We start from the raw sequence: 27500 nt of genomic DNA on the forward strand, positions 1-27500 counted from the left end.
AGTGTTCTGGGTCTGTCCATGAAGGTCTGGACCAGTGTTCTGGGTCTGTCCTACTGCTACACACCAGTGTCCTCTGGGTCTGTCCTACTACAGTATTCTGGACCAGTGTTCTGTCAGTATTTCCAGTGTTCTGGGTCCCTAGTGCTACAGTATTCTGGACCAGTGTTCTGGGTCTGTCCGACTGCTACAGTATTCTGGACCAGTGTTCTGGGTCTGTCCTACTGCTACAGTATTCTGGACCAGTGTTCTGGGTCTGTCCTACTGCTACAGTCTGGACCAGTGTTCTGGGTCTGTCCTACTGCTACAGTATTCTGACCAGTGTTCTGGGTCTGTCCTACTGCTACAGTATTCTGGACTGCCAGTATTCTTCTGGGTCTGTCCTACTGCTACAGTATTCTGGACCAGTGTCCTACCAGTATTCTGACCAGTGTCTGTCTGTCCTACTGCTACAGTATTCTGGACCAGTGTTCTGGGTCTGTCCTACTGCTACAGTATTCTGGACCAGTGTTCTGGGTCTGTCCTACTGCTACAGTATTCTGGACCAGTGTTCTGGACTGCCAGTGTTCTGGGTCTGTCCTACTGCTACAGTCCAGTGTTCTGGGTCTGTTCTACTGCTACAGTATTCTGGACCAGTGTTCTGGGTCTGTCCTACTGCTACAGTATTCTGGACCAGTGTTCTGGGTCTGTCCTACTGCTACAGTATTCTGGACCAGTGTTCTGGGTCTGTCCTACTGCTACAGTATTCTGGACCAGTGTTCTGGGTCTGTCCTACTGCTACAGTATTCTGGACCAGTGTTCTGGGTCTGTCCTACTGCTACAGTATTCTGGACCAGTGTTCTGGGTCTGTCCTACTGCTACAGTATTCTGGACCAGTGTTCTGGGTCTGTCCTACTGCTACAGTATTCTGGACCAGTGTTCTGGGTCTGTCCTACTGCTACAGTATTCTGGACCAGTGTTCTGGGTCTGTCCTACTGCTACAGTATTCTGGACCTCTGGGTCTGTCCTACTGCTACAGTATTCTGGACCAGTGTTCTGGGTCTGTCCTACTGCTACAGTATTCTGGACCAGTGTTCTGGGGTCTGTCCTACTGCTACAGTATTCTGGACCAGTGTTCTGGGTCTGTCCTACTGCTACAGTATTCTGGACCAGTGTCCTCTGGGTCTGTCCTACTGTGTATTCTGGACCAGTGTTCTGGGTCTGTCCTACTGCTACAGTATTCTGGACCAGTGTTCTGGGACCAGTGTTCTGGACCAGTGTTCTGGGTCTGTCCTACTGCTACAGTATTCTGGACCAGTGTTCTGGGTCTGTCCTACTGCTGCTACAGTATTCTGGACCAGTGTGCTACAGTATTCTGGACCAGTGTTCTGGGTCTGTCCTACTGCTACAGTATTCTGGACCAGTGTCCTCTGGGTCTGTCCTACTGCTACAGTATTCTGGACCAGTGTCCTCTGGGTCTGTCCTACTGCTACAGTATTCTGGACCAGTGTCCTCTGGGTCTGTCCTACTGCTACAGTATTCTGGACCAGTGTCCTCTGGGTCTGTCCTACTGCTACAGTATTCTGGACCAGTGTCCTCTGGGTCTGTCCTACTGCTACAGTATTCTGGACCAGTGTCCTCTGGGTCTGTCCTACTGCTACAGTATTCTGGACCAGTGTCCTCTGGGTCTGTCCTACTGCTACAGTATTCTGGACCAGTGTCCTCTGGGTCTGTCCTACTGCTACAGTGTTCTGTCTGACCAGTGTTCTGGGTCTGTGTGCTACAGTATTCTGGACCAGTGTTCTGGGTCTGTCCTACTGCTACAGTATTCTGGACCAGTGTCCTCTGGGTCTGTCCTACTGCTACAGTATTCTGGACCAGTGTCCTCTGGGTCTGTCCTACTGCTACAGTATTCTGGACCAGTGTCCTCTGGGTCTGTCCTACTGCTACAGTATTCTGGACCAGTGTCCTCTGGGTCTGTCCTACTGCTACAGTATTCTGGACCAGTGTTCTGGGTCTGTCCTACTGCTACAGTATTCTGGACCAGTGTCCTCTGGGTCTGTCCTACTGCTACAGTATTCTGGACCAGTGTCCTCTGTCTGTCCTCTGTCAGTATTCTGGACCAGTGTCCTCTGGGTCTGTCCTATTGCTACAGTATTCTGGACCAGTGTCCTCTGGGTCTGTCCTACTGCTACAGTATTCTGGACCAGTGTCCTCTGGGTCTGTCCTACTGCTACAGTATTCTGGACCAGTGTCCTCTGGGTCTGTCCTACTGCTACAGTATTCTGGACCAGTGTCCTCTGGGTCTGTCCTACTGCTACAGTATTCTGGACCAGTGTCCTCTGGGTCTGTCCTACTGCTACAGTATTCTGGACCAGTGTCCTCTGGGTCTGTCCTACTGCTACAGTATTCTGGACCAGTGTCCTCTGGGTCTGTCCTACTGCTACAGTATTCTGGACCAGTGTCCTCTGGGTCTGTCCTACTGCTACAGTATTCTGGACCAGTGTTCTGGGTCTGTCCTACTGCTACAGTATTCTGGACCAGTGTTCTGGGTCTGTCCTACTGCTACAGTATTCTGGACCAGTGTCCTCTGGGTCTGTCCTACTGCTACAGTATTCTGGACCAGTGTCCTCTGGGTCTGTCCTACTGCTACAGTATTCTGGACCAGTGTCCTCTGGGTCTGTCCTACTGCTACAGTATTCTGGACCAGTGTCCTCTGGGTCTGTCCTACTGCTACAGTATTCTGGACCAGTGTTCTGGGTCTGTCCTACTGCTACAGTATTCTGGACCAGTGTGGGTCTGTCCTGCTACAGTATTCTCTGTCCTACTGCTACAGTATTCTGGACCAGTGTCCTCTGGGTCTGTCCTACTGCTACAGTATTCTGGACCAGTGTCCTCTGGGTCTGTCCTACTGCTACAGTATTCTGGACCAGTGTCCTCTGGGTCTGTCCTACTGCTACAGTATTCTGGACCAGTGTCCTCTGGGTCTGTCCTACTGCTACAGTATTCTGGACCAGTGTCCTCTGGGTCTGTCCTACTGCTACAGTATTCTGGACCAGTGTCCTCTGGGTCTGTCCTACTGCTACAGTATTCTGGACCAGTGTCCTCTGGGTCTGTCCTACTGCTACAGTATTCTGGACCAGTGTCCTCTGGGTCTGTCCTACTGCTACAGTATTCTGGACCAGCTACAGTATTCTGGACCAGTGTCCTCTGGGTCTGTCCTACTGCTACAGTATTCTGGACCAGTGTCCTCTGGGTCTGTCCTACTGCTACAGTATTCTGGACCAGTGTCCTCTGGGTCTGTCCTACTGCTACAGTATTCTGGACCAGTGTCCTCTGGGTCTGTCCTACTGCTACAGTATTCTGGACCAGTGTCCTCTGGGTCTGTCCTACTGCTACAGTATTCTGGACCAGTGTCCTCTGGGTCTGTCCTACTGCTACAGTGTTCTGGACCAGTGTCCTCTGGGTCTGTCCTACTGCTACAGTATTCTGGACCAGTGTCCTCTGGGTCTGTCCTACTGCTACAGTATTCTGGACCAGTGTCCTCTGGGTCTGTCCTACTGCTACAGTGTTCTGGACCAGTGTCCTCTGGGTCTGTCCTACTGCTACAGTATTCTGGACCAGTGTCCTCTGGGTCTGTCCTACTGCTACAGTATTCTGGACCAGTGTCCTCTGGGTCTGTCCTACTGCTACAGTATTCTGGACCAGTGTCCTCTGGGTCTGTCCTACTGCTACAGTATTCTGGACCAGTGTCCTCTGGGTCTGTCCTACTGCTACAGTGACCAGTGTTCTGGACCAGTGTGGACCTCTGGGTCTGTCCTACTGCTACAGTATTCTGGACCAGTGTCCTCTGGGTCTGTCCTACTGCTACAGTATTCTGGACCAGTGTTCTGGGGACCAGTATTCTGTCCAGTGTCCTCTGGGTCTGTCCTACTGCTACAGTATTCTGGACCAGTGTCCTCTGGGTCTGTCCTACTGCTACAGTATTCTGGACCAGTGTCCTCTGGGTCTGTTCTGGACCAGTGTCCTCTGGGTCTGTCCTACTGCTACAGTATTCTGGACCAGTGTCCTCTGGGTCTGTCCTACTGCTACAGTATTCTGGACCAGTGTCCTCTGGGGTCTGTCCTACTGCTACAGTGTTCTGGACCAGTGTCCTCTGGGTCTGTCCTACTGCTACAGTATTGGGTCTGTCCTGGACCAGTGTCCTCTGGGTCTGTCCTACTGCTACAGTATTCTGGACCAGTGTCCTCTGGGTCTGTCCTACTGCTACAGTATTCTGGACCAGTGTCCTCTGGGTCTGTCCTACTGCTACAGTGTTCTGGACCAGTGTCCTCTGGGTCTGTCCTACTGCTACAGTATTCTGGACCAGTGTCCTCTGGGTCTGTCCTACTGCTACAGTATTCTGGACCAGTGTCCTCTGGGTCTGTCCTACTGCTACAGTATTCTGGACCAGTGTCCTCTGGGTCTGTCCTACTGCTACAGTATTCTGGACCAGTGTCCTCTGGGTCTGTCCTACTGCTACAGTGTTCTGGACCAGTGTCCTCTGGGTCTGTCCTACTTACTATTCTGGACCAGTGTCCTCTGGGTCTGTCCTACTGCTACAGTATTCTGGACCAGTGTCCTCTGGGTCTGTCCTACTGCTACAGTATTCTGGACCAGTGTCCTCTGGGTCTGTCCTACTGCTACAGTATTCTGGACCAGTGTCCTCTGGGTCTGTCCTACTGCTACAGTGTTCTGGGTCTGTCCTACTGTCCTAGGACTAATATAACAGGAGATACAGTACCTGTCTCCATCTCATTTAGTTCAGGACTAATATAACAGGAGATACAGTACCTGTCTCCATCTCATTTAGTTCAGGACTAATATAACAGGAGATACAGTACCTGTCTCCATCTCATTTAGTTCAGGACTAATATAACAGGAGATACAGTACCTGTCTCCATCTCATTTAGTTCAGGACTAATATAACAGGAGATACAGTACCTGTCTCCATCTCATTTAGTTCAGGACTAATATAACAGGAGATACAGTACCTGTCTCCATCTCATTTAGTTCAGAGAGACAGAGAGACAGAGATAGAGAAAGAGAGACACAGAGAGACAGACAGACCAGACAGACAGAGACAGAGACAGACAGACAGACAGACCAGACCGACAGACAGAGAGACAGAGAGACAGAGAGAGAGAGAGAGAGAGACACAGAGAGACAGACAGACCAGACAGACAGACAGACAGACAGACAGACAGACAGACAGACAGACAGAGAGAAAGAGAGAAAGAGAGACAGAGAGAAAGAGAGACAGAGAGAAAGAGAAACAGACAGAGAGACAGACAGACAGAGAGACAGACAGACAGAGAGACAGACAGAGAGACAGACAGACAGACAGACAGACAGACAGACAGACAGACAGACAGACCAGACCGACAGACAGAGAGACAGAGAGACAGAGAGACAGACAGACAGAGAGACAGAGAGAAAGAGAGAAAGAGAGACAGAGAGAAAGAGAGACAGAGAGACAGAGAGACAGAGAGAAAGAGAAAGAGAGACAGAGAGAAAGAGAAACAGACAGAGAAACAGAAACAGAAACAGACAGACAGACAGACAGACAGACAGACAGACAGACAGACAGACAGACAGACAGACAGACAGGTAGGTCAGATACATACCTGACGATCTGCTCAGAGACGGGTTTGTTCTGGAACTTTGAAGGGAGTTCTAGAACAGGCTTGACGGTGAAACACTGGATGCCTTTTATCACAGCCGTTAACGGAAATATTAAACAGTGGAATATAAACGAACTGGTCACAATGAGTTCAACTAAAACAGAACACAAGTGTAAAGTAGGAGATGCTCTACCATACAAACTAAAGTCATGCTTAGACCCTCCCAGTCTGATGAATGTGTAGGGGGTCAACGTGTGTAGATGGTGGAGGTGAAGCACTTTGTGAAGCCTGCTGATGTATGGGAAAAGGACTTTATAAATATCATTGATTGATTGATTGATTGATTGATTGACTGTCATCTCTGTGATAAGTATACACTGTCAGGGATAGTTCCTGATGTCTGTCTGACTCAATCGATCAACATTTTATTTTATCAAGCCCATTTTACATCAGCAGTGCTGTACAGAAACCTAAAACCCCCAGAGAGCAATGCAGAGGCAGAAGAACAGTGGCTAGGAAAAGCTCCCTAGAAAGGCCAGAACCTAGGAAGAAACCTAGAGAGGAACCAGGCTAGGAAAAACTCCCTAGAAAGGCCAGAACCTAGGAAGAAAACTAGAGAGGAACCAGGCTAGGAAAAACTCCCTAGAAAGGCCAGAACCTAGGAAGAAACCTAGAGAGGAACCAGGCTAGGAAAAACTCCCTAGAAAGGCCAGAACCTAGGAAGAAAACTAGAGAGGAACCAGGCTAGGAAAAACTCCCTAGAAAGGCCAGAACCTAGGAAGAAACCTAGAGAGGAACCAGGCTAGGAAAACTCCCTAGAAAGGCCAGAACCTAGGAAGAAACCTAGAGAGGAACCAGGCTAGGAAAACTCCCTAGAAAGGCCAGAACCTAGGAAGAAACCTAGAGAGGAACCAGGCTAGGAAAACTCCCTAGAAAGGCCAGAACCTAGGAAGAAACCTAGAGAGGAACCAGGCTAGGAAAACTCCCTAGAAAGGCCAGAAACTAGGACGAAACCTAGAGAGGAACCAGGCTAGGAAAAACTCCCTAGAAAGGCCAGAACCTAGGAAGAAACCTAGAGAGGAACCAGGCTAGGAAAAACTCCCTAGAAAGGCCAGAACCTAGGAAGAAACCTAGAGAGGAACCAGGCTAGGAAAAGCTCCTTAGAAAGGCCAGAACCTAGGAAGAAACCTAGAGAGGAACCAGGCTAGGAAAAACTCCCTAGAAAGGCCAGAACCTAGGAAGAAACCTAGAGAGGAACCAGGCTAGGAAAAGCTCCTTAGAAAGGCCAGAACCTAGGAAGAAACCTAGAGAGGAACCAGGCTAGGAAAAACTCCCTTGAAAGGCCGGAACCTAGGAAGAAACCTAGAGAGGAACCAGGCTAGGAAAAACTCCTTAGAAAGGCCAGAACCTAGGAAGAAACCTAGAGAGGAACCAGGCTAGGAAAAGCTCCCTAGAAAGGCCAGAACCTAGGAAGAAACCTAGAGAGGAACCAGGCTAGGAAAACTCCCTAGAAAGGCCAGAAACTAGGACGAAACCTAGAGAGGAACCAGGCTAGGAAAACTCCCTAGAAAGGCCAGAACCTAGGAAGAAACCTAGAGAGGAACCAGGCTAGGAAAAACTCCCTAGAAATGCCAGAACCTAGGAAGAAACCTAGAGAGGAACCAGGCTAGGAAAAGCTCCCTAGAAAGGCCAGAACCTAGGAAGAAACGTAGAGAGGAACCAGGCTAGGAAAAACTCCCTAGAAAGGCCAGAACCTAGGAAGAAACCTAGAGAGGAACCAGGCTAGGAAAAACTCCCTAGAAAGGCCAGAACCTAGGAAGAAACCTAGAGAGGAACCAGGCTAGGAAAAACTCCCTAGAAAGGCCAGAACCTAGGAAGAAACCTAGAGAGGAACCAGGCTAGGAAAAGCTCCCTAGAAAGGCCAGAACCTAGGAAGAAACCCAGAGAGGAACCAGGCTAGGAAAACTCCCTAGAAAGGCCAGAAACTAGGACGAAACCTAGAGAGGACCAGGCTAGGAAAACTCCCTAGAAAGGCCAGAACCTAGGAAGAAACCTAGAGAGGAACCAGGCTAGGAAAAACTCCCTAGAAATGCCAGAACCTAGGAAGAAACCTAGAGAGGAACCAGGCTAGGAAAAGCTCCCTAGAAAGGCCAGAACCTAGGAAGAAACCTAGAGAGGAACCAGGCTAGGAAAACTCCCTAGAAAGGCCAGAACCTAGGAAGAAACCTAGAGAGGAACCAGGCTCCGATGTGTGGCCAGTCCTCTGCTGGCTGTCTTGACTGTTATCTCTGTGGTAAGGATACACTGTGAGGAAGAGGTCTTGATGTCCTCGCCGGGCGGCGTGGTCGTCTTCATCTTGTCGGCGTTGGGGAACTGGGTGAGCAGTCTGGCCTCAAAGTCCTCTCTCCTCTCGTACTCCTTCCCCCTATAGATGAACATCTTGTTCTGAGAGGAGAAAAACAGAGAGAACGTTGTCAGGGTTTTACACACCACTTCTGTCTGACCACCAGAAGATGCTTTGTGGTACAGTCGAAGCCACGCTGGGCTCCGGGGGGTGGGGCTCCGGGGGGTGGGGCTCCGGGGGTGGGGCTCCGGGGTGGGGCTCCGGGGGGTGGGGCTCCGGGGGTGGGGCTCCGGGGGTGGGGCCGGGGGGTGGGGCTCCGGGGGTGGGGCTCCGGGGGGTGGGGCTCCGGGGTGGGGGGGGGTGGGGCTCCGGGGGTGGGGCTCCGGGGGGTGGGGCTCCGGGGGTGGGGCTCCGGGGGTGGGGGCCGGGGGGTGGGGCTCCGGGGCGCCTGGGGGTGGGGCTCCGGGCTGGGGCTGGGGGTGGGGCCCGGGGGGTGGGGCCGGGCTGGGGCACGGGGGTGGGGTGAGGGTTCGCCACCGAGGCAGCTCAATTTCACCCTGCCATGCTTCACTACACTGGACTAGTGACGAACACAGATCACACACGCACACACACACACACACACACACACACACACACACACACACACACACACACACACACACACAGTGTGATATGGGGTTGAATGGGTGTTGGATCTTGTGTATTGTGTAAACCTGCATGACTTTATTACCAGTGAACTGGTGTGAAAACAGAGAAACAATAGGCTCAACAGGCTTTGAACCCCGTTCTGCTCTCAACAGGCTTTGAAACGCCTTCTGCTCTCAACAGGCTTTGAACCCTGTTCTGCTCTCAACAGGCTTTGAACCCTGTTCTGCTCTCAACAGGCTTTGAACCCTGTTCTGCTCTCAACAGGCTTTGAACCCTGTTCTGTTCTCAACAGGCTTTGAACCCTGTTCTGCTCTCAACAGGCTTTGAACCCTGTTCTGCTCTCAACAGGCTTTGAACCCTGTTCTGTTCTCAACAGGCTTTGAACCCTGTTCTGCTCTCAACAGGTTTTGAACCCTGTTCTGCTCTCAACAGGCTTTGAACCCTGTTCTGCTCTCAACAGGCTTTGAACCCTGTTCTGCTCTCAACAGGCTTTGAACCCTGTTCTGCTCTCAACAGACTTTGAACCCTGTTCTGTTCTCAACAGGCTTTGAACCCTGTTCTGCTCTCAACAGGTTTTGAACCCTGTTCTGCTCTCAACAGGCTTTGAACCCTGTTCTGCTCTCAACAGGCTTTGAACCCTGTTCTGCTCTCAATAGGCTTTGAACCCTGTTCTGTTCTCAACAGGCTTTGAACCCTGTTCTGCTCTCAACAGGCTTTGAACCCTGTTCTGTTCTCAACAGGGTTTGAACCCTGTTCTGATCTAAACAGGCTTTGAACCACGTTCTGATCTAAACAGGCTATGAACCATGTTCTGTTCTAAACAGGCTATGAACCCTGTTCTGTTCTCAACAGGCTTTGAGCCCTGTTCTGCTCTACACAGGCTATGAACCCTGTTCTGCTCTCAACAGGCTTTGAGCCCCGTTCTGCTCTAAACAGGCTTTGAACCCCGTTCTGTTCTCAACAGGCTTTGAACCCTGTTCTGTTCTCAATAGGCTTTGAACCCTGTTCTGCTCTCAACAGGTTTTGAACCCTGTTCTGCTCTCAACAGGTTTTGAACCTTGTTCTGCTCTCAACAGGTTTTGAACCCCGTTCTGCTCTCAACAGGCTTTGAACCCTGTTCTGCTCTCAACAGGCTTTGAACCCTGTTCTGCTCTCAACAGGCTTTTAACCCTGTTCTGCTCTAAACAGGCTTTGAACCCTGTTCTGTTCTCAATAGGATTTGAACCCTGTTCTGCTCTCAACAGGCTTTGAACCCTGTTCTGCTCTACCCTGTTCTGCTCTCAACAGGCTTTGAACCCTGTTCTGCTCTCAACAGGCTTTGAACCCTGTTCTGTTCTCAATAGGCTTTGAACCCTGTTCTGCTCTCAACAGGTTTTGAACCCTGTTCTGCTCTCAACAGGTTTTGAACCTTGTTCTGCTCTCAACAGGTTTTGAACCCCGTTCTGCTCTCAACAGGCTTTGAACCCTGTTCTGCTCTCAACAGGCTTTGAACCCTGTTCTGCTCTCAACAGGCTTTGAACCCTGTTCTGTTCTCAATAGGCTTTGAACCCTGTTCTGTCTCAACAGGTTTTGAACCCTGGTTCTGTCTCTCAACAGGTTTTGAACCTTGTTGGCTCTCAACACGTAAGGGTTGAACCCTGTTAAAACTGCTCTCAACAGGCTTTGAACCCTGTCTCTGCTCTCAACAGGCTTTGAACCCTGTTCTGCAGCCAGGCTTTTAACCCTGTTCTGCTCTAAACAGGCTTTGAACCCTGTTCTGCTCTCAACAGGGTTTGAACCCTGGCTTCTGCTCTACCCTGTTCTGCTCTCAACAGGCTTTGAACTACTGTTCTGCTCTCAACAGGCTTTGAACCCTGTTCTGTTCTAATGGCTACTTTGAACCCTGTTCTGTCTAAAAACAGGTTTTGAACCCTGTTCTGCTCTCAACAGGTTTTGAACCTTGTTCTGCTCTCAACAGGTTTTGAACAGCCTGTTCTGCTCTCAACAGGCTTTGAACCCTGTTAAAACTGTCAACAGGCTTTGAACCCTGTTCTGCTCTCAACAGGCTTTTAACCCTGTTCTGCTCTAAACAGGCTTTGAACCCTGTTCTGTTCTCAATAGGCTTTGAACCCTGTTCTGCTCTCACACAGGCTTTGAACCCTGTTCTGCTCTAAAACAGGCTTTGAACCCTGTTCTGTTCTCAGTCTAGGCTTTGAACTGTTCTGCTGTCAACAGGATTTGAAGCCTGTTCTACTGTCAACACGCTTTGAACCCTGTTCTGTTCTCAAAGGCTTTGAACCCTGTTCTGTTCTCAACAGGCTTTGAACCCTGTTCTGTTCTCAACAGGCTTTGAACCCTGTTCTGTTCTCAACAGGCTTTGAACCCTGTTCTGCTCTCAACAGGTTTTTAACCCTGTTCTGCTCTCAACAGGCTTTGAACCCTGTTCTGCTCTCAACAGGTTTTGAACCCTGTTCTGCTCTCAACAGGCTTTGAACCCTGTTCTGCTCTCAACAGGCTTTGAACCCTGTTCTGCTCTCAACAGGCTTTGAACCCTGTTCGGCTCTCAACAGGCTTTGAACCCTGTTCTGCTCTCAACAGGCTTTTAACCCTGTTCTGCTCTCAACAGGCTTTGAACCCTGTTCTGCTCTCAACAGGCTTTTAACCCTGTTCTGCTCTAAACAGGCTTTGAACCCTGTTCTGTTCTCAATAGGCTTTGAACCCTGTTCTGCTCTCAACAGCTGAACCCTGGCTACTGTCTAAAACTGTTGAACCTGTTCTGTTCTCTAAAACCCTGTTCTGCTCTCATTGCTACTGTCTAAAACTGCAGGATTTGAACCCTGTTCTGCTGTCTCAACAGGCTTTGAACCCTGTTCTGCTCTCAAAACTTTGAACCCTGTTCTGCTCTCTTTGAACACTGTCTCAACAGGCTTTGAACCCTGTTCTGCTCTCAACAGGTTTTGAACCCTGTTCTGCTCTCAACAGGCTTTGAACCCTATTGGTTCTGTCTCAACAGGGTACAGAACCCTGTTGGCTCTCAACAGGCTTTGAACCCTGTTCTCAGCCTGGCTACAGGCTTTGAACTGTCTCAACAGGCTTACAGCCTGTTCTGCTCTCAACAGGCTTTGAACCCTGTCCCTGTTGAACCCTGTTCTCTCAACAGGCTTTGAACCCTGTTCTACTCTCAACAGGCTTTGAACCCTGTTCTGCTCTCAACAGGCTTTGAACCCTGTTCTGCTCTCAACAGGCTTTGAACCCTGTTCTGGCTCAACAGGCTTTGAACCCTGTTCTATTGGCTCTGTCAAAGCTTCAGGTACAGGCTTTGAACCCTGTTCCTCAACAGGTTTTGAACCCTGTTCTACTCTCAACAGGCTTTGAGGGTTCAGCTCTCAACAGGCTTTGAACCCTGTTCTGCTCTCAACAGCCTTTGGCCCTGTTCTAAAACTCTCAACAGGTTTGAACCCTGTTCTGCTACTGTCAACAGGCTTTGAACCCTGTTCTGCTCTGTCTAAAACTTTGAACCCTGTTCTGCTCTCAACAGGCTTTGCCTGTTCTACTCTCAACAGGCTTTGAACCCTGTTCTGGCTTTGAACCCTGAGTCTAAAACTGTAAGGGTTACTATTGGCTACTGTCTAAAACAGGGTTTTCAACCCTATTGGCTACTGTCTAAAACTGTAAGGGGCCTAATTGGCTACATACAGCTATTGGCTACTGTGGCTAGCCTGTCTAAAACTGTAAGGGTACAGCCTATTGGCTACTGTCTAAAACTGTAAGGGCATACAGCCTATTGGCTACTGTCTAAAACTGTAAGGGTTCAGCCTATTGGCTACTGTCTAAAACTGTCAAATACAGCCTATTGGCTACTGTCTAAAACTGTAAGGGTACAGCCTATTGGCTACTGTCTAAAACTGTAAGGGTACAGCCTATTGGCTACTGTCTAAAACTGTCAGGGTCAGCCTATTGGCTACTGTCTAAAACTGTCAGGGTACAGCCTATTGGCTACTGTCTAAAACTGTAAGGGTACAGCCTATTGGCTACTGTCTAAAACTGTAAGGGTACAGCCAGCATATTGGCTACTGTCTAAAACTGTCAGGGTTCATTCAGCCTATTGGCCTGTCTAAAACAGTGGCTACTGTCTAAAAAACTGTCTAAAACTGTCAGGGTACAGCCTATTGGCTACTGTCTAAAACTGTCAGGGTTCAGCCTATTGGCTACTGTCTAAAACTGTAAGGGTTCAGCCTATTGGCTACTGTCTAAAACTGTCAGGGTTCAGCCTATTGGCTACTGTCTAAAACTGTCAGGGTACAGCCTATTGGCTACTGTCTAAAACTGTCAGGGTACAGCCTATTGGCTACTGTCTAAAACTGTCAGGGTACAGCCTATTGGCTACTGTGTAAAACTGTCAGGGTTCAGCCTATTGGCTACTGTCTAAAACTGTCAGGGTACAGCCTATTGGCTACTGTCTATTGGCTACTGTCTATTGGCTACTGTCTAAAACTGTAAGGATATACTATTGGCTACTGTCTAAAACTGTAAGGATACAGCCTATTGGCTACTGTCTAAAACTGTCAGGATACAGCCTATTGGCTACTGTCTATTGGCTACTGTCTATTGGCTACTGTCTATTGGCTACTGTCTAAAACTGTCAGGGTATAGCCGATTGGCTACTGTCTAAAACAGTAAGGATACAGCCTATTGGCTACTGTCTAAAACTGTAAGGACACAGCCTATTGGCTACTGTCTAAAACTGTCAGGGTACAGCCTCCAGTTTCCGCTCATAAGACCAGAAATTTGCTCAGTGCCCCAAAATAAGAGGGAACATTGAAGAAGGGCAAACTACCCTGAACTAAATATATAAACACATCATGTAGAGTGTTGGTCCCATGTTTCATGAGCTGAAATAAAACATCCCAGAAATGTTTCATACGCACAAAAAGCTTATTTCTCTCAAATGTTGAGCACAATTTTGCTTACATTACTTTTAGTGAGATTTTCCTTTGCCAAGATAATCCATCCACCTGACAGGTGTGGCATATCAATAAGTTGATTAAACAGCAGGATCATTACACAGGTGCACCTTGTGCTGGGGGCAATAAAAGGCCACTCTAAAATGTGCAGTCTTGTCACACAACACAATGTCACGGATGTCTCATGTTTGAGGGAGTGTGCGATTGGCATGCTGACTGCAGGAATGTCCACCAGAGCTGTTTCCAGAGAATGCAATGTTCATTTCTCTACCATAAGCCGCCTCCAATGTCGTTTTAGAGAATTAGGCAATAAGTCCAACTGGGTTTAGAACCACAGACTACGTGTATGGTGTTGTGTGGGCGAGCGGTTTGCTGATGTCAACGTCGTGAACAGAGTGGCGTTTTGGGGTTATGGTATGAACAGGCACAAGCTACGGACAACGGACACAATTGCGTTTTATCAATGGCAATTTGAATTGCAGAGAGCTACCGTGACGAGATCCTGAGGCCCATTGCGAGGCTCGTTTTGTTTAAGGTATCTGTGAGCAACAAAATACATATCTGTATTCCCAGTCATGTGAAATCCATAGATTAGGACCTATTGTGTATGTTACCACGCAGTAATTAAAAAAGAAAACTCAGTTTGGTGGAAACTCACTGCTGTGCATATTTTATTTTTGAATATTCTATACTATAGAGTCAGAAACACTGAGGTAAAACCGGGATATCGCTGGTCTATTTCATGTGAGACCTCCGATAGAGCTTCTATCACACACACACACTGCCGTTTAAACATTCATTATTTAACTAGGCGAGTCAGTTAAGATCAAATTCTTATTGACCATGACGGTCGACCTACAGGGTCAGCCCCTGGAGACAGGGTTAAGGGTTAAGGGTTAAGGGTTAAGTGCCGTGCTCAAAAGACACGGACAGGTTTTTCACCTTGTCGGATTGGGTATTCGAACCAGCGACCTTTCGGTTACTGGCCCAACGCTCTAATCGCTAAAGGCTACCTGCCGCCCCATTCTATCGGGGTGTGTGTGTGTGTTCCTCTCAATGTCATGGTGCTCATTACTCAGCTCCCAGAATGCATCATTCTGACAGAGAAAGGAAATCACAGTCTGTCACAGAGGAGGCGAAGAAGCAACAACAGAAAACGGTTCTCAATCGGCTCGTCAATAATTCATTACTGTTTTTTTTTTTGGTAAATGGAAAAACACAGTCGGCCAAGAAACTAGTGTCATGACAAAGTCAATAAAAAGAAGAATAGAAAATCAAACAGCATCTAGAATGAAATTCATAGATTATTTGAACATGCTGTCGGCAGAGGGGTTTATGGGAACATAAATGGAATCCAAATATCTCCAAATGCATGGTGGGAAAACGAATACAAAGTCTGTTTGTTAGCGATGGAGACTTAGGTTCAACACGATAAAACATACAGGAGATCAATCAACCATATCAATCAACCATATCAATCAACCATATCAATCAACCATATCAATCAACCATATCAATCAACCAGATCAATCAACCAGATCAATCAACCATATCAATCAACCATATCAATCAACCAGATCAATCAACCATATCAATCAACCATATCAATCAACCAGATCAATCAACCATATCAATCAACCATATCAATCAACCATTCAATCAATCAACCATATCAATCAACCATATCAATCAACCATATCAATCAACCATATCAATCAACCATATCAATCAACCATATCAATCAACCATATCAATCAACCATCAATCAACCATCAACCATCAATCAACCATATCAATCAACCATATCAATCAACCATATCAATCAACCATATCAATCAACCATATCAATCAACCATATCAATCAACCATATCAATCAACCATATCAATCAACCATATCAATCAACCATATCAATCAACCATATCAATCAACCATATCAATCAACCATATCAATCAACCATATCAATCAACCATATCAATCAACCATATCAATCAACCATATCAATCAACCATATCAATCAACCATATCAATCAACCATATCAATCAACCATATCAATCAACCATATCAATCAACCATATCAATCAACCATATCAACAAACCATATCAATCAACCATATCAATCAACCATATCAATCAACCATATCAATCAACCATTTCAATCAACCATATCAATCAACCATATCAATCAACCATATCAATCAACCATATCAATCAACCATATCAATCAACCATATCAATCAACCATATCAATCAACCATATCAATCAACCATATCAATCAACCATTTCAATCAACCATATCAATCAACCATATCAATCAACCATTTCAATCAACCATATCAATCAACCATATCAATCAACCATTTCAATCAACCATATCAATCAACCATATCAATCAACCATTTCAATCAACCATTTCAATCAACCATATCAATCAACCATTTCAATCAACCATTTCAATCAACCATATCAATCAACCATTTCAATCAACCATATCAATCAACCATATCAATCAACCATTTCAATCAACCATATCAATCAACCATATCAATCAACCATATCAATCAACCATATCAATCAACCATATCAATCAACCATTTCAATCAACCATTTCAATCAACCATATCAATCAACCATATCAATCAACCATTTCAATCAACCATATCAATCAACCATATCAATCAACCATATCAATCAACCATATCAATCAACCATATCAATCAACCATATCAATCAACCATATCAATCAACCATATCAATCAACCATATCAATCAACCATATCAATCAACCATATCAATCAACCATTTCAATCAACCATATCAATCAACCATATCAATCAACCATTTCAATCAACCATATCAATCAACCATCAATCAACCAATCAACCATATCAAATCAACCATATCAATCAACCATATCAATCAACCATATCAATCAACCATTTCAATCAACCATATCAATCAACCATATCAATCAACCATATCAATCCACCAATCAACCATATATCAATCAACCATATCAATCAACCATATTATCAATCAACCATTTCAATCAACCATATCAATCAACCATATCAATCAACCATATCAATCAACAATGACCGATGGAAGTCAATGAGCCAAGAACGTAAAAGACACAACAAGGCTAAATCGGTGCTTACACTGACAAGGCCGACATAATCAACCATTTCAACACATTTCAATCAACCTAACACACAGTTTGTCATCTTAGGTCACAGGAGTGTGTAGAAACTAACACACAGTTTGTCATCTTAGGTCACAGGAGTGTGTAGAAACTAACACACAGTTTGTCATCTTAGGTCACAGGAGTGTGTAGAAACTAACACACAGTTTGTCATCTTAGGTCACAGGAGTGTGTAGAAACTAACACACAGTTTGTCATCTTAGGTCACAGGAGTGTGTAGAAACTAACACACAGTTTGTCATCTTAGGTCACAGGAGTGTGTAGAAACTAACACACAGTTTGAAGGGGACAAAACGTACCTGAAAATGTATGAGATGAGGAAACTTTGTTTGTTTATCTCAGTCAGTAAACTCAGAAGCTTTTCCAGAAAGCCTGAACACTTCCGTTGAGCCAAGCCGCTGGCCAGGAACAAATGGCACCCTATTCCCTATGTAGTGCACTATTTTTGACTAGAGCCCTATGGAACCTATTCAAAATTAGTGCCCTTATAGGGAATACGGTACTGTTTGGGACAGAGCCCACTGACGCCTGAGAGAACCTTCTCCTGAGAGGAACGTCAGCTATATTTTAAAGTGCTGGAACACAGTTTGATAAATATTTTCAGACAACTTTTGAAAGCCTGAACACTTCCGTTGAGCCATTCAGTCAGAGATAAACAGAAGCTTTACAGATCCAACAGACGGAACACAAGTCAGAGAAAGACGGAGGAATGAGGTCCATTCAGTCATTTAATTCCCTGGTCTTTCTCGCTAGATACATTCAGTCCTGCCTTCCCAGAAGTCCTGTCTGTTGATCCATTCAGTCAGACTGCCTTCCCAGAAGTCCTTTCTGTTGATCCATTCAGTCAGACTGCCTTGCCTTCCCATCCAAGTCAGACTGCCTTCCTAGAAGTCCTGATCCATTCAGTCAGACTGCCTTCCTGAGAAGTCCGTCCTAGAAGTCCTCTGTTCTGTTGATCCATTCAGTCAGACTGCCTTCCCAGAAGTCCTTTCTGTTGATCCATTCAGTCAGACTGCCTTCCTAGAAGTCCTTTCTGTTGGTCCATTCAGTCAGACTGCCTTCCCAGAAGTCCCTTCTCCTGTTGATCCATTCAGTCAGACTGCCTTCCCAGAAGTCCTTTCTCCTGATCCATTAATCAGCGATTGGTTTGTCTCTAACCAATCAGAGTATCAAAGCCAATGACGATTTCCCAGAAATGCCGCTTTTCCCACGTGTGAATGTGTTCAGTTTTTTTTTTTTTTAATAAGAGAATATCCTAATGCCTTCCACATTAGATACAAATACATCATAATCAGCTGAATTAAGCAGCGATGGTTACAATGTGTTCTTAAGGAAGGAGAGAAGCAAAGTGCCTTCATTGGATGCAATGAAAAAGGCAGGGAGATACTGACATACAAACAGCAACATGAAGAAGACACTAAGAAAACCCCTGCAAACACAATGTATCTCAATTAGCCTGCGATAAATACTTCCCTAACGACTCGTGCATAGAGCCGGGATTGATATTACATTAAGTGTTCATTATTTTATAATTTGATATAATATTGGATTCTCACACTGAAGCGCATTCCACATTTCACCCCTTTCCCTATGTTCACACTTTTGAAGCGCATTCCACAGGCTCTGGTTATCAGTGCACTACTTTTGAAGGCCTGGTTATGTAGTGCACTACTTTTGAAGGCTCTGGTTATAAGTAGTGCACTACTTTTGAAGGCTCTGGTTATAAGTAGTGCACTACTTTTGAAGGCTCTGGTTATAAGTAGTGCACTACTTTTGAAGGCTCTGGTTATAAGTAGTGCACTACTTTTGAAGGCTCTGGTTATAAGTAGTGCACTACTTTTGAAGGCTCTGGTTATAAGTAGGGCATTACTTTTGAAGGCTCTGGTCATAAGTAGTGCACTACTTTTGAAGGCTCTGGTCATAAGTAGTGCACTACTTTTGAAGGCTCTGGTCATAAGTAGTGCACTTTTGAAGGCTCTGGTTATAAGTAGTGCACTACTTTTGAAGGCTCTGGTCATAAGTAGTGCACTACTTTTGAAGGCTCTGGTCACTACTTTTGAAGGCTCTGGTAAGTAGTGCACTACTTTTGAAGGCTCTGGTTATAAGTAGTGCACTACTTTTGAAGGCTCTGGTCCACTATTTATACATATTTTTTATTTAACTTTTATTTAACTAGGAAAGTCAGTTAATAAGAATACATTCTTATCTACAATGACGGCGTAGGAACAGTGGGCAGAACGACAGATTTTTACCTTGTCAGCTCAGGGATTAGATACAAGTCCAACGCTCTAACTACTAGGCTACCTGCCTCTAACTACTAGGCTACCTGCCTCTAACCACTAGGCTACCTGCCTCTAACCACTAGGCTACCTGCCTCTAACCACTAGGCTACCTGCCTCTAACCACTAGGCTACCTGCCTCTAACTACTAGGCTACCTGCCTCTAACCACTAGGCTACCTGCCTCTAACTACTAGGCTACCTGCCTCTAACCACTAGGCTACCTGCCTCTAACCACTAGGCTACCTGCCTCTAACCACTAGGCTACCTGCCTCTAACTACTAGGCTACCTGCCTCTAACCACTAGGCTACCTGCCTCTAACCACTAGGCTACCTGCCTCTAACCACTAGGCTACCTGCCTCTAACCACTAGGCTACCTGCCTCTAACCACTAGGCTACCTGCCTCTAACTACTAGGCTACCTGCCTCTAACCACTAGGCTACCTGCCTCTAACCACTAGGCTACCTGCCTCTAACTACTAGGCTACCTGCCTCTAACCACTAGGCTACCTGCCTCTAACCACTAGGCTACCTGCCTCTAACCACTAGGCTACCTGCCTCTAACTACTAGGCTACCTGCCTCTAACCACTAGGCTACCTGCCTCTAACCACTAGGCTACCTGCCTCTAACCACTAGGCTACCTGCCTCTAACCACTAGGCTACCTGCCTCTAACCACTAGGCTACCTGCCTCTAACCACTAGGCTACCTGCCTCTAACCACTAGGCTACCTGCCTCTAACTACTAGGCTACCTGCCTCTAACCACTAGGCTACCTGCCTCTAACCACTAGGCTACCTGCCTCTAACCACTAGGCAACCTGCCTCTAACCACTAGGCTACCTGCCTCTAACCACTAGGCTACCTGCCTCTAACCACTAGGCTACCTGCCTCTAACCACAAAGGCTCATCCCTAGCCAATAGGACAGTGAGAAATACAGGCTATCATGCCTCTAACTACTAGGCTCACCTGCCAATAACAGTGAGTCAGGCTACCTGCATCCCTAACCAATAGGCAGTGAGATGGATAAAGACTAACCACTAGGCTACCTGAGGTGGATAAAGACTAGGCATCCCTGCCAATAACCATGGATAAAGGCTATCATCCCTAACCAATAGGCTACCTATCATCCCTAACCAATAGGACAGTGAGATGGACCTATCATCAATAACCACTAGGCTACCTATCATCCCTAACCAAGGCTGACCGAGGATAAAGACTATCATCCCTAACCAATAGGCGACACCTGAGGATAACCACTAGGCTCCCTGCCCTAACTACTAGGCTAAACCTATCATCCCTAACCAATAGGCTGACCTAAAGACTATCATCCCTAACCACAGTGAGAGGGAGGCATCCCTAGTCCAATAGGACCTGCCATCCCTAACAGTGACTAAGGCTACCTGCCAATAACCACTGAGGCTACCTGACTATCATCCCTAGTCCAAACCACAACAGGACAGTGAGAGGCTATCCTCCCCTCCAATAACCACTAAGGCTACCTGCCTCTAACCACAGTGAGCGAGGCTAAACCTGCATCTAACCACTAGGCTACCTGCATCCCTAAACTGACTAGGCTCACCTAGTCCAATAACCACGAGGATAAAGGCTATCATCCCTAATCCAATAACCAGTAGGCTCACCTAGCCAATAACCAGTGAGGCTCACCTGCCAATAACCACTAGGCTCACCTGCCAATAACTACTGAGGCTCACCTGCCAATAACTCACTAGGCTACCTGCATCTCTAACCAATAGGCTACCTAAAGCCTAATCAATAACCACTAAGGCTCATCCTGCCAATAACCAGTGAGGCTACCTGCATCCCTAACCACAGTCAGGGTAACCTATCATCCCTAACCAATAGGGCTACCTGGATAAAGACTATCATCCCAGTCCAATAGGACGACAGGCTAAAGACCTGCCTCTAACCAGTGAGGCTCATCCCTGCCAATAACCACTAAAGGCTATTATCCCTGTCCAATAACTACGGTGAGGCTACCTGCCTCTAACTACTAGGCTACCTGCATCTAACCACTAGGCTACCTGCCTCTAACCACTAGGCTACCTGCCTCTAACCAGGGACAAAGACTATCATCCCTAGTCCAATAGGACAGTGAGAGGAATAAGACTATCATCCCTAGTCCAATAGGACAGTGAGGGGTAACGGCTATCATCCCTAATCCAATAGGACAGTGAGAGAGGGACAAAGACTATCATCCATAGTCCAATAGGACAGTGAGTCAGGTAACGGCTATCATCCCTAATCCAATAGGACAGCGAGATGGATAAAGACTATCATCCCTAGTCCAATAGGACAGTGCGAGGGATAAAGACTATCATCCCTAGTCCAATAGGACAGTGAGGTGGATAAAGACTATCATCCCTAGTCCAATAGGACAGTGAGATGGATAAAGACTATCATCCCTAGTCCAATAGGACAGTGTGAGGGATAAAGCTATCATCCCTAGTCCAATAGGACAGTGAGATGGATAAAGACTATCATCCCTAGTCCAATAGGACAGTGAGATGGATAAAGACTATCATCCCTAGTCCAACAGGACAGTGAGATGGATAAAGACTATCATCCCTAATCCAATAGGACAGTGAGAGGGGTAAAGACTATCATCCCTATCCAATAGGACAGCGAGAGGGGTAACTGCTATCATCCCTAATCCAATATGACGACAGTGAGCGAGGATAAAGACTATCATCCCTAATCCAATAGGACGACAGTGAGCGAGGATAAAGACTATCATCCCTAGTCCAATAGGACGACAGTGAGCGAGGATACAGACGATCATCCCTAATCCAATAGGATGACAGTGAGCGAGGATAAAGACTATCATCCCTAGTCCAATAGGACGACAGTGAGCGAGGATAAAGACTATCATCCCTAATCCAATAGGACGACAGTGAGAGGGATAAAGACTATCATCCCTAGTCCAATAGGACAGTCTGTGAGGTAACGGCTATCATCCCTAGTCCAATAGGACAGTCAGTGAGGTAAAGACTATCATCCCTAATCCAATAGGACAGTCAGTGAGGTAAAGACTATCATCCCTAGTCCAATAGGACAGTGAGAGGGATAAAGACTATCATCCCATGTCCAATAGGAGAGTCAGTGAGGTAGACTATCATACATAGTCCAATAGGACAGTGAGAGGGATAAAGACTATCATCCCTAATCCAATAGGACGACAGTGAGCGAGGATAAAGACTATCATCCCTAGTCCAATAGGACAGTGAGCGAGGATAAAGACTATCATCCCTAGTCCAATAGGACAGTCAGTGAGGTAACGGCTATCATCCCTAGTCCAATAGGACAGTCACAGTAAAGACTATCATCCCTAGTCCAATAGGACAGTCAGTGAGGTAAGACTATCATCCCTAATCCAATAGGACGACAGTGAGCAGTGAGGATAAAGACTATCATCCCTAGTCCAATAGGACAGTCAGTGAGGTAACGGCTATCATCCCTAATCCAATAGGACGACAGTGAGGTAACGGCTATCATTCCTAGTCCAATAGGACAGTCAGTGAGGTAACGGCTATCATCCCTAGTCCAATAGGACAGTCAGTGAGCGAGGATAAAGACTATCATCCCTAGTCCAATAGGACTACAGTGAGCGAGGATAAAGACTATCATCCCTAGTCCAATAGGACAGTCAGTGAGGTAACGGCTATCATCCCTAATCCAATAGGACGACAGTGAGCGAGGATAAAGACTATCATCCCTAGTCCAATAGGACAGTCAGTGAGGTAAAGACTATCATCCCAAGTCCAATAGGACGACAGCGAGACGAGGATAAAGACTATCATCCCTAATCCAATAGGACGACAGTGAGGATAAAGACTATCATCCCTAATCCAATAGGACGACAGTGAGCGAGGATAAAGACTATCATCCCTAATCCAATAGGACGACAGTGAGCTAGGATAAAGACTATCATCCCTAGTCCAATAGGACGACAGTGAGCGAGGATAAAGACTATCATCCCTAATCCAATAGGACGACAGTGAGCGAGGATAAAGACTATCATCCCTAGTCCAATAGGACAGTGGTGAGGTAAAGACTATCATCCCTAGTCCAATAGGACGACAGTGAGGTAACGGCTATCATCCCTAGTCCAATAGGACAGTCAGTGAGGTAACGGCTATCATCCCTAGTCCAATAGGACAGTCAGTGAGGTAACGGCTATCATCCCTAATCCAATAGGACAGTCAGTGAGGTAACGGCTATCATCCCTAGTCCAATAGGACAGTCAGTGAGGTAACGGCTATCATCCCTAGTCCAATAGGACAGTCAGTGAGGTAACGGCTATCATCCCTAGTCCAATAGGACAGTCAGTGAGGTAACGGCTATCATCCCTAGTCCAATAGGACAGTCAGTGAGGTAACGGCTATCATCCCTAGTCCAATAGGACAGTCAGTGAGGTAACGGCTATCATCCCTAATCCAATAGGACAGTCAGTGAGGTAACGGCTATCATCCCAAGTCCAATAGGACGACAGTGAGAGGGATAAAGACCATCATCCCTAGTCCAATAGGACAGTCGGTGAGGTAACGGCTATTATCCCTAGTCCAATAGGACAGTCAGTGATAAAGACTATCATCCCTAATCCAATAACAGTGAGGCTATCATCCCTAGTCCAATAGGACAGTCAGTGAGGTAAAGATCTATCATCCCTAGTCCAATAGGACAGTCAGTGTAAAGACTATCATCCCTAGTCCAATAGGGACAGTGAGTGAGGTAAACGGCTATCATCCCTAGTCCAATAGGACAGTCAGTGAGGTAACGGCTATCATCCCTAATCCAATAGGACAGTCAGTGAGGTAACGGCTATCATCCCTAATCCAATAGGACAGTCAGTGAGGTAACGGCTATCATCCCTAATCCAATAGGACAGTCAGTGAGGTAACGGCTATCATCCCTAGTCCAATAGGGACAGTGAGTGAGGTAAAGGCTATCATCCCTAGTCCAATAGGACAGTCAGTGAGGTAACAGCTATCATCCCTAGTCCAATAGGACAGTCAGTGAGGTAAAGACTATCATCCCTAGTCCAATAGGACGACAGTGAGCGAGGATAAAGACTATCATCCCTAGTCCAATAGGACAGTCAGTGAGGTAACGGCTATCATCCCTAGTCCAATAGGACAGTGAGCGAGGATAAAGACTATCATCCCTAGTCCAATAGGACAGTCAGTGAGGTAACGGCTATCATCCCTAGTCCAATAGGACGACAGTGAGCGAGGATAAAGACTATCATCCCTAGTCCAATAGGACAGTCAGTGAGGTAACGGCTATCATCCCTAGTCCAATAGGACAGTCAGTGAGGTAACGGCTATCATCCCTAGTCCAATAGGACGACAGTGAGTGATAAAGACTATCATCCCTAGTCCAATAGTCCAAGGTAGGCTATCATCCCTAGTCCAATAGGACGACAGTGAGCGAGGATAAAGACTATCATCCCTAGTCCAATAGGACAGTCAGTGAGGTAACGGCTATCATCCCTAGTCCAATAGGACGACAGTGAGCGAGGATAAAGACTATCATCCCTAGTCCATTAGGACAGTCAGTGAGGTAACGGCCATCTGGTGCAGAACATCAGTGATTTACTGGAGATCACTAGAGGCCAGGGCACCAAACACTAACCCACTTTAGTTGGCAATAATAATCTAGTTTAGTTAATGTTGTTGTGCAGCTATTAAGGTAAAAACACTCTCTCCAGCCCTTACAAGATTAATGCTCCGTGGTAAATTGGCATTGTACTCGATGGGGAAAGAACATTGTCCCCTTTAAAAACTGCACAGCATATTCCCGTGTCCCAAATCACAGCCTGTTTCCCCACGTAGTGCACTACTTTTGAATAAGCCTATTGGGGTTTTGGTCAAAAATAAGTGCACTATATAGTGAGTAGGTTTCCATTTGGGACACAATCTTTGTTCCAGTATCTGATCAGTAATGATAACTTCTGGGCTGATACTAATAAGCTGAGGTTTTCATCTGACTGAATTAGATATGAGGAGTAATTTATTTATTACGACCCCCCTTTCTCTAACAGGAAGTAAAGCATCTTTAGCTCCAGACCGGCTGTAGAGAAGTCTATGAGGTAGTCTACAGTAGACCGGCTGTAGAGAAGTCTATGAGGTAGTCTACAGTAGAGAGGTGCTGGACAACCTACCCCAGACACACATCACTCTCTCTGTCCTCCTCCAGACACACATCACTCTCTCTGTCCTCCTCCAGACACACATCACTCTCTCTGTCCTCCAGACACACATCACTCTCTCTGTCCTCCAGACACACATCACTCTCTCTGTCCTCCAGACACACATCACTCTCTCTGTCCTCCAGACACACATCACTCTCTCTGTCCTCCAGACACACATCACTCTCTCTGTCCTCCAGACACACATCACTCTCTCTGTCCTCCTAACAGACACACATCACTCTCTCTGTCCCCCAGACACACATCACTCTCTCTGTCCCCCAGACACACATCACTCTCTCTGTCCCCCAGACACACATCACTCTCTCTGTCCTCCAGACACACATCACTCTCTCTGTCCCCCAGACACACATCACTCTCTCTGTCCTCCTAACAGACACACATCACTCTCTCTGTCCTCCTAACAGACACACATCACTCTCTCTGTCCCCCAGACACACATCACTCTCTCTGTCCTCCAGACACACATCACTCTCTCTGTCCTCCAGACACACATCACTCTCTCTGTCCTCCAGACACACATCACTCTCTCTGTCCTCCTAATAGACACACATCACTCTCTCTGTCCCCCAGACACACATCACTCTCTCTGTCCTCCAGACACACATCACTCTCTCTGTCCTCCAGACACACATCACTCTCTCTGTCCTCCAGACACACATCACTCTCTCTGTCCTCCAGACACACATCACTCTCTCTGTCCCCCAGACACACATCACTCTCTCTGTCCTCCAGACACACATCACTCTCTCTGTCCCCCAGACACACATCACTCTCTCTGTCCCCCAGAAAGCTGATAATATAATCTCCAGACAGGACATCACTCTCTCTGTCCTCCAGTCATAAAGATGTTCTGGAAAGACACCTCACTCTCTCTGTCCAAAACACACATCACTCTCTCTGTCCTCCAGACACACCGAAATCAATTCTGTCCTGGGAAAAGACAGAGAATCAGGAACATGTCCTCCTCCAGAGACACATCACAATGACACTCTGTCCTCCATTAACAGCTGATAATAAATCACCAGCCCCAGTGACTGCAGTGATAGACACCCAGACATAAAGATGTTCAGAGAAGAGCCCAGACCCAGTGACAAAACAGCCAGTGACCCAGACACCAGTGACCCAGAAACCAGTGACCCAGAACCAGTGACCCTTGGGAAAACCAGTGACCCAGAAACCAGTGACCCAACATGTTGACCCAGAGACAGTCGGTCACAATGACACAACTTTCCTCCACAACCAGTGAGAAACCACCAGACCCCAGTGACCCAGACACCAGTGACCCAGAAACCAGACACCCAGAAACCAGTGACCCAGACACCCAGTGACCCAGACACCAGTGACCCAGACACCAGTGAACCCAGACACCAGTGACCCAGAAACCAGTGACCCAGAAACCAGTGACCCAGACACCAGTGACCCAGACACCAGTGACCCAGACACCAGTGACCCAGACACCAATGACTCATACACCAGTGACCCAGAGACCCAGACACCAGTGACCCAGACACCAGTGACCCAGACACCAGTGACCCAGACTCATACACCAGTGACCCAGAGACACCCAGTGACCCAGACACCAATGACCCAGAAACCAGTGACCCAGACACCAGTGACCCAGACACCAGTGACCCAGACACCAGTGACCCACACACCAGTGACCCAGAGACCCAGACACCAGTGACCCCACACCAATGACCCAGACACCAGTGACACAGACACCAGTGACCCAGACACCAGTGACCCAGACACCAGTGACCCAGACACCAGTGACCCAGACACCAGTGACACAGACACCAATGACTCAGACACCAGTGACCCAGTGACCCAGACACCAGTGACCCAGTGACACAGACACCAATGACTCAGACACCAGTGACCCAGTGACACAGACACCAATGACTCACACACCAGTGACCCAGACACCAGTGACACAGACACCAATGACTCAGACACCAGTGACCCAGACACCAGTGACCCAGACACCAGTGACCCAGACACCAGTGACCCAGATGCTGATCAATAGCCCCAACTCTTTCCACCTTCCATTTACATGGACACTGACATGGTAACTTTACCAGGTACGGATGTGAGAATGAAATACACTTTCGTTGACTGAAGACCAATCATTTGTTCACCACAGAAGAAGACAATGGGCAGATAACAACAAATAAAAAACCCAGGAGGAGTAGCTGCTGCCTTGGCAGG

At 46.9% G+C, this 27500-nt stretch overlaps 1 protein-coding gene across 1 annotated transcript in view; it reads right to left on the reverse strand.

Annotated features, from left to right (window-relative positions):
• The window catches only part of LOC127926487 (dedicator of cytokinesis protein 1-like), a 138520-nt gene that overhangs the window by 80948 nt on the left and 30072 nt on the right, over positions 1-27500 (reverse strand). The window contains 2 exon segments of the mRNA XM_052511871.1: positions 5643-5724; positions 7943-8084. Coding sequence (XP_052367831.1) covers positions 5643-5724; positions 7943-8084 — 224 coding nt within the window.

The sequence above is a fragment of the Oncorhynchus keta genome, unplaced genomic scaffold (assembly GCF_023373465.1).
Source record: "Oncorhynchus keta strain PuntledgeMale-10-30-2019 unplaced genomic scaffold, Oket_V2 Un_contig_763_pilon_pilon, whole genome shotgun sequence".
Lineage (NCBI taxonomy): Eukaryota > Metazoa > Chordata > Actinopteri > Salmoniformes > Salmonidae > Oncorhynchus > Oncorhynchus keta.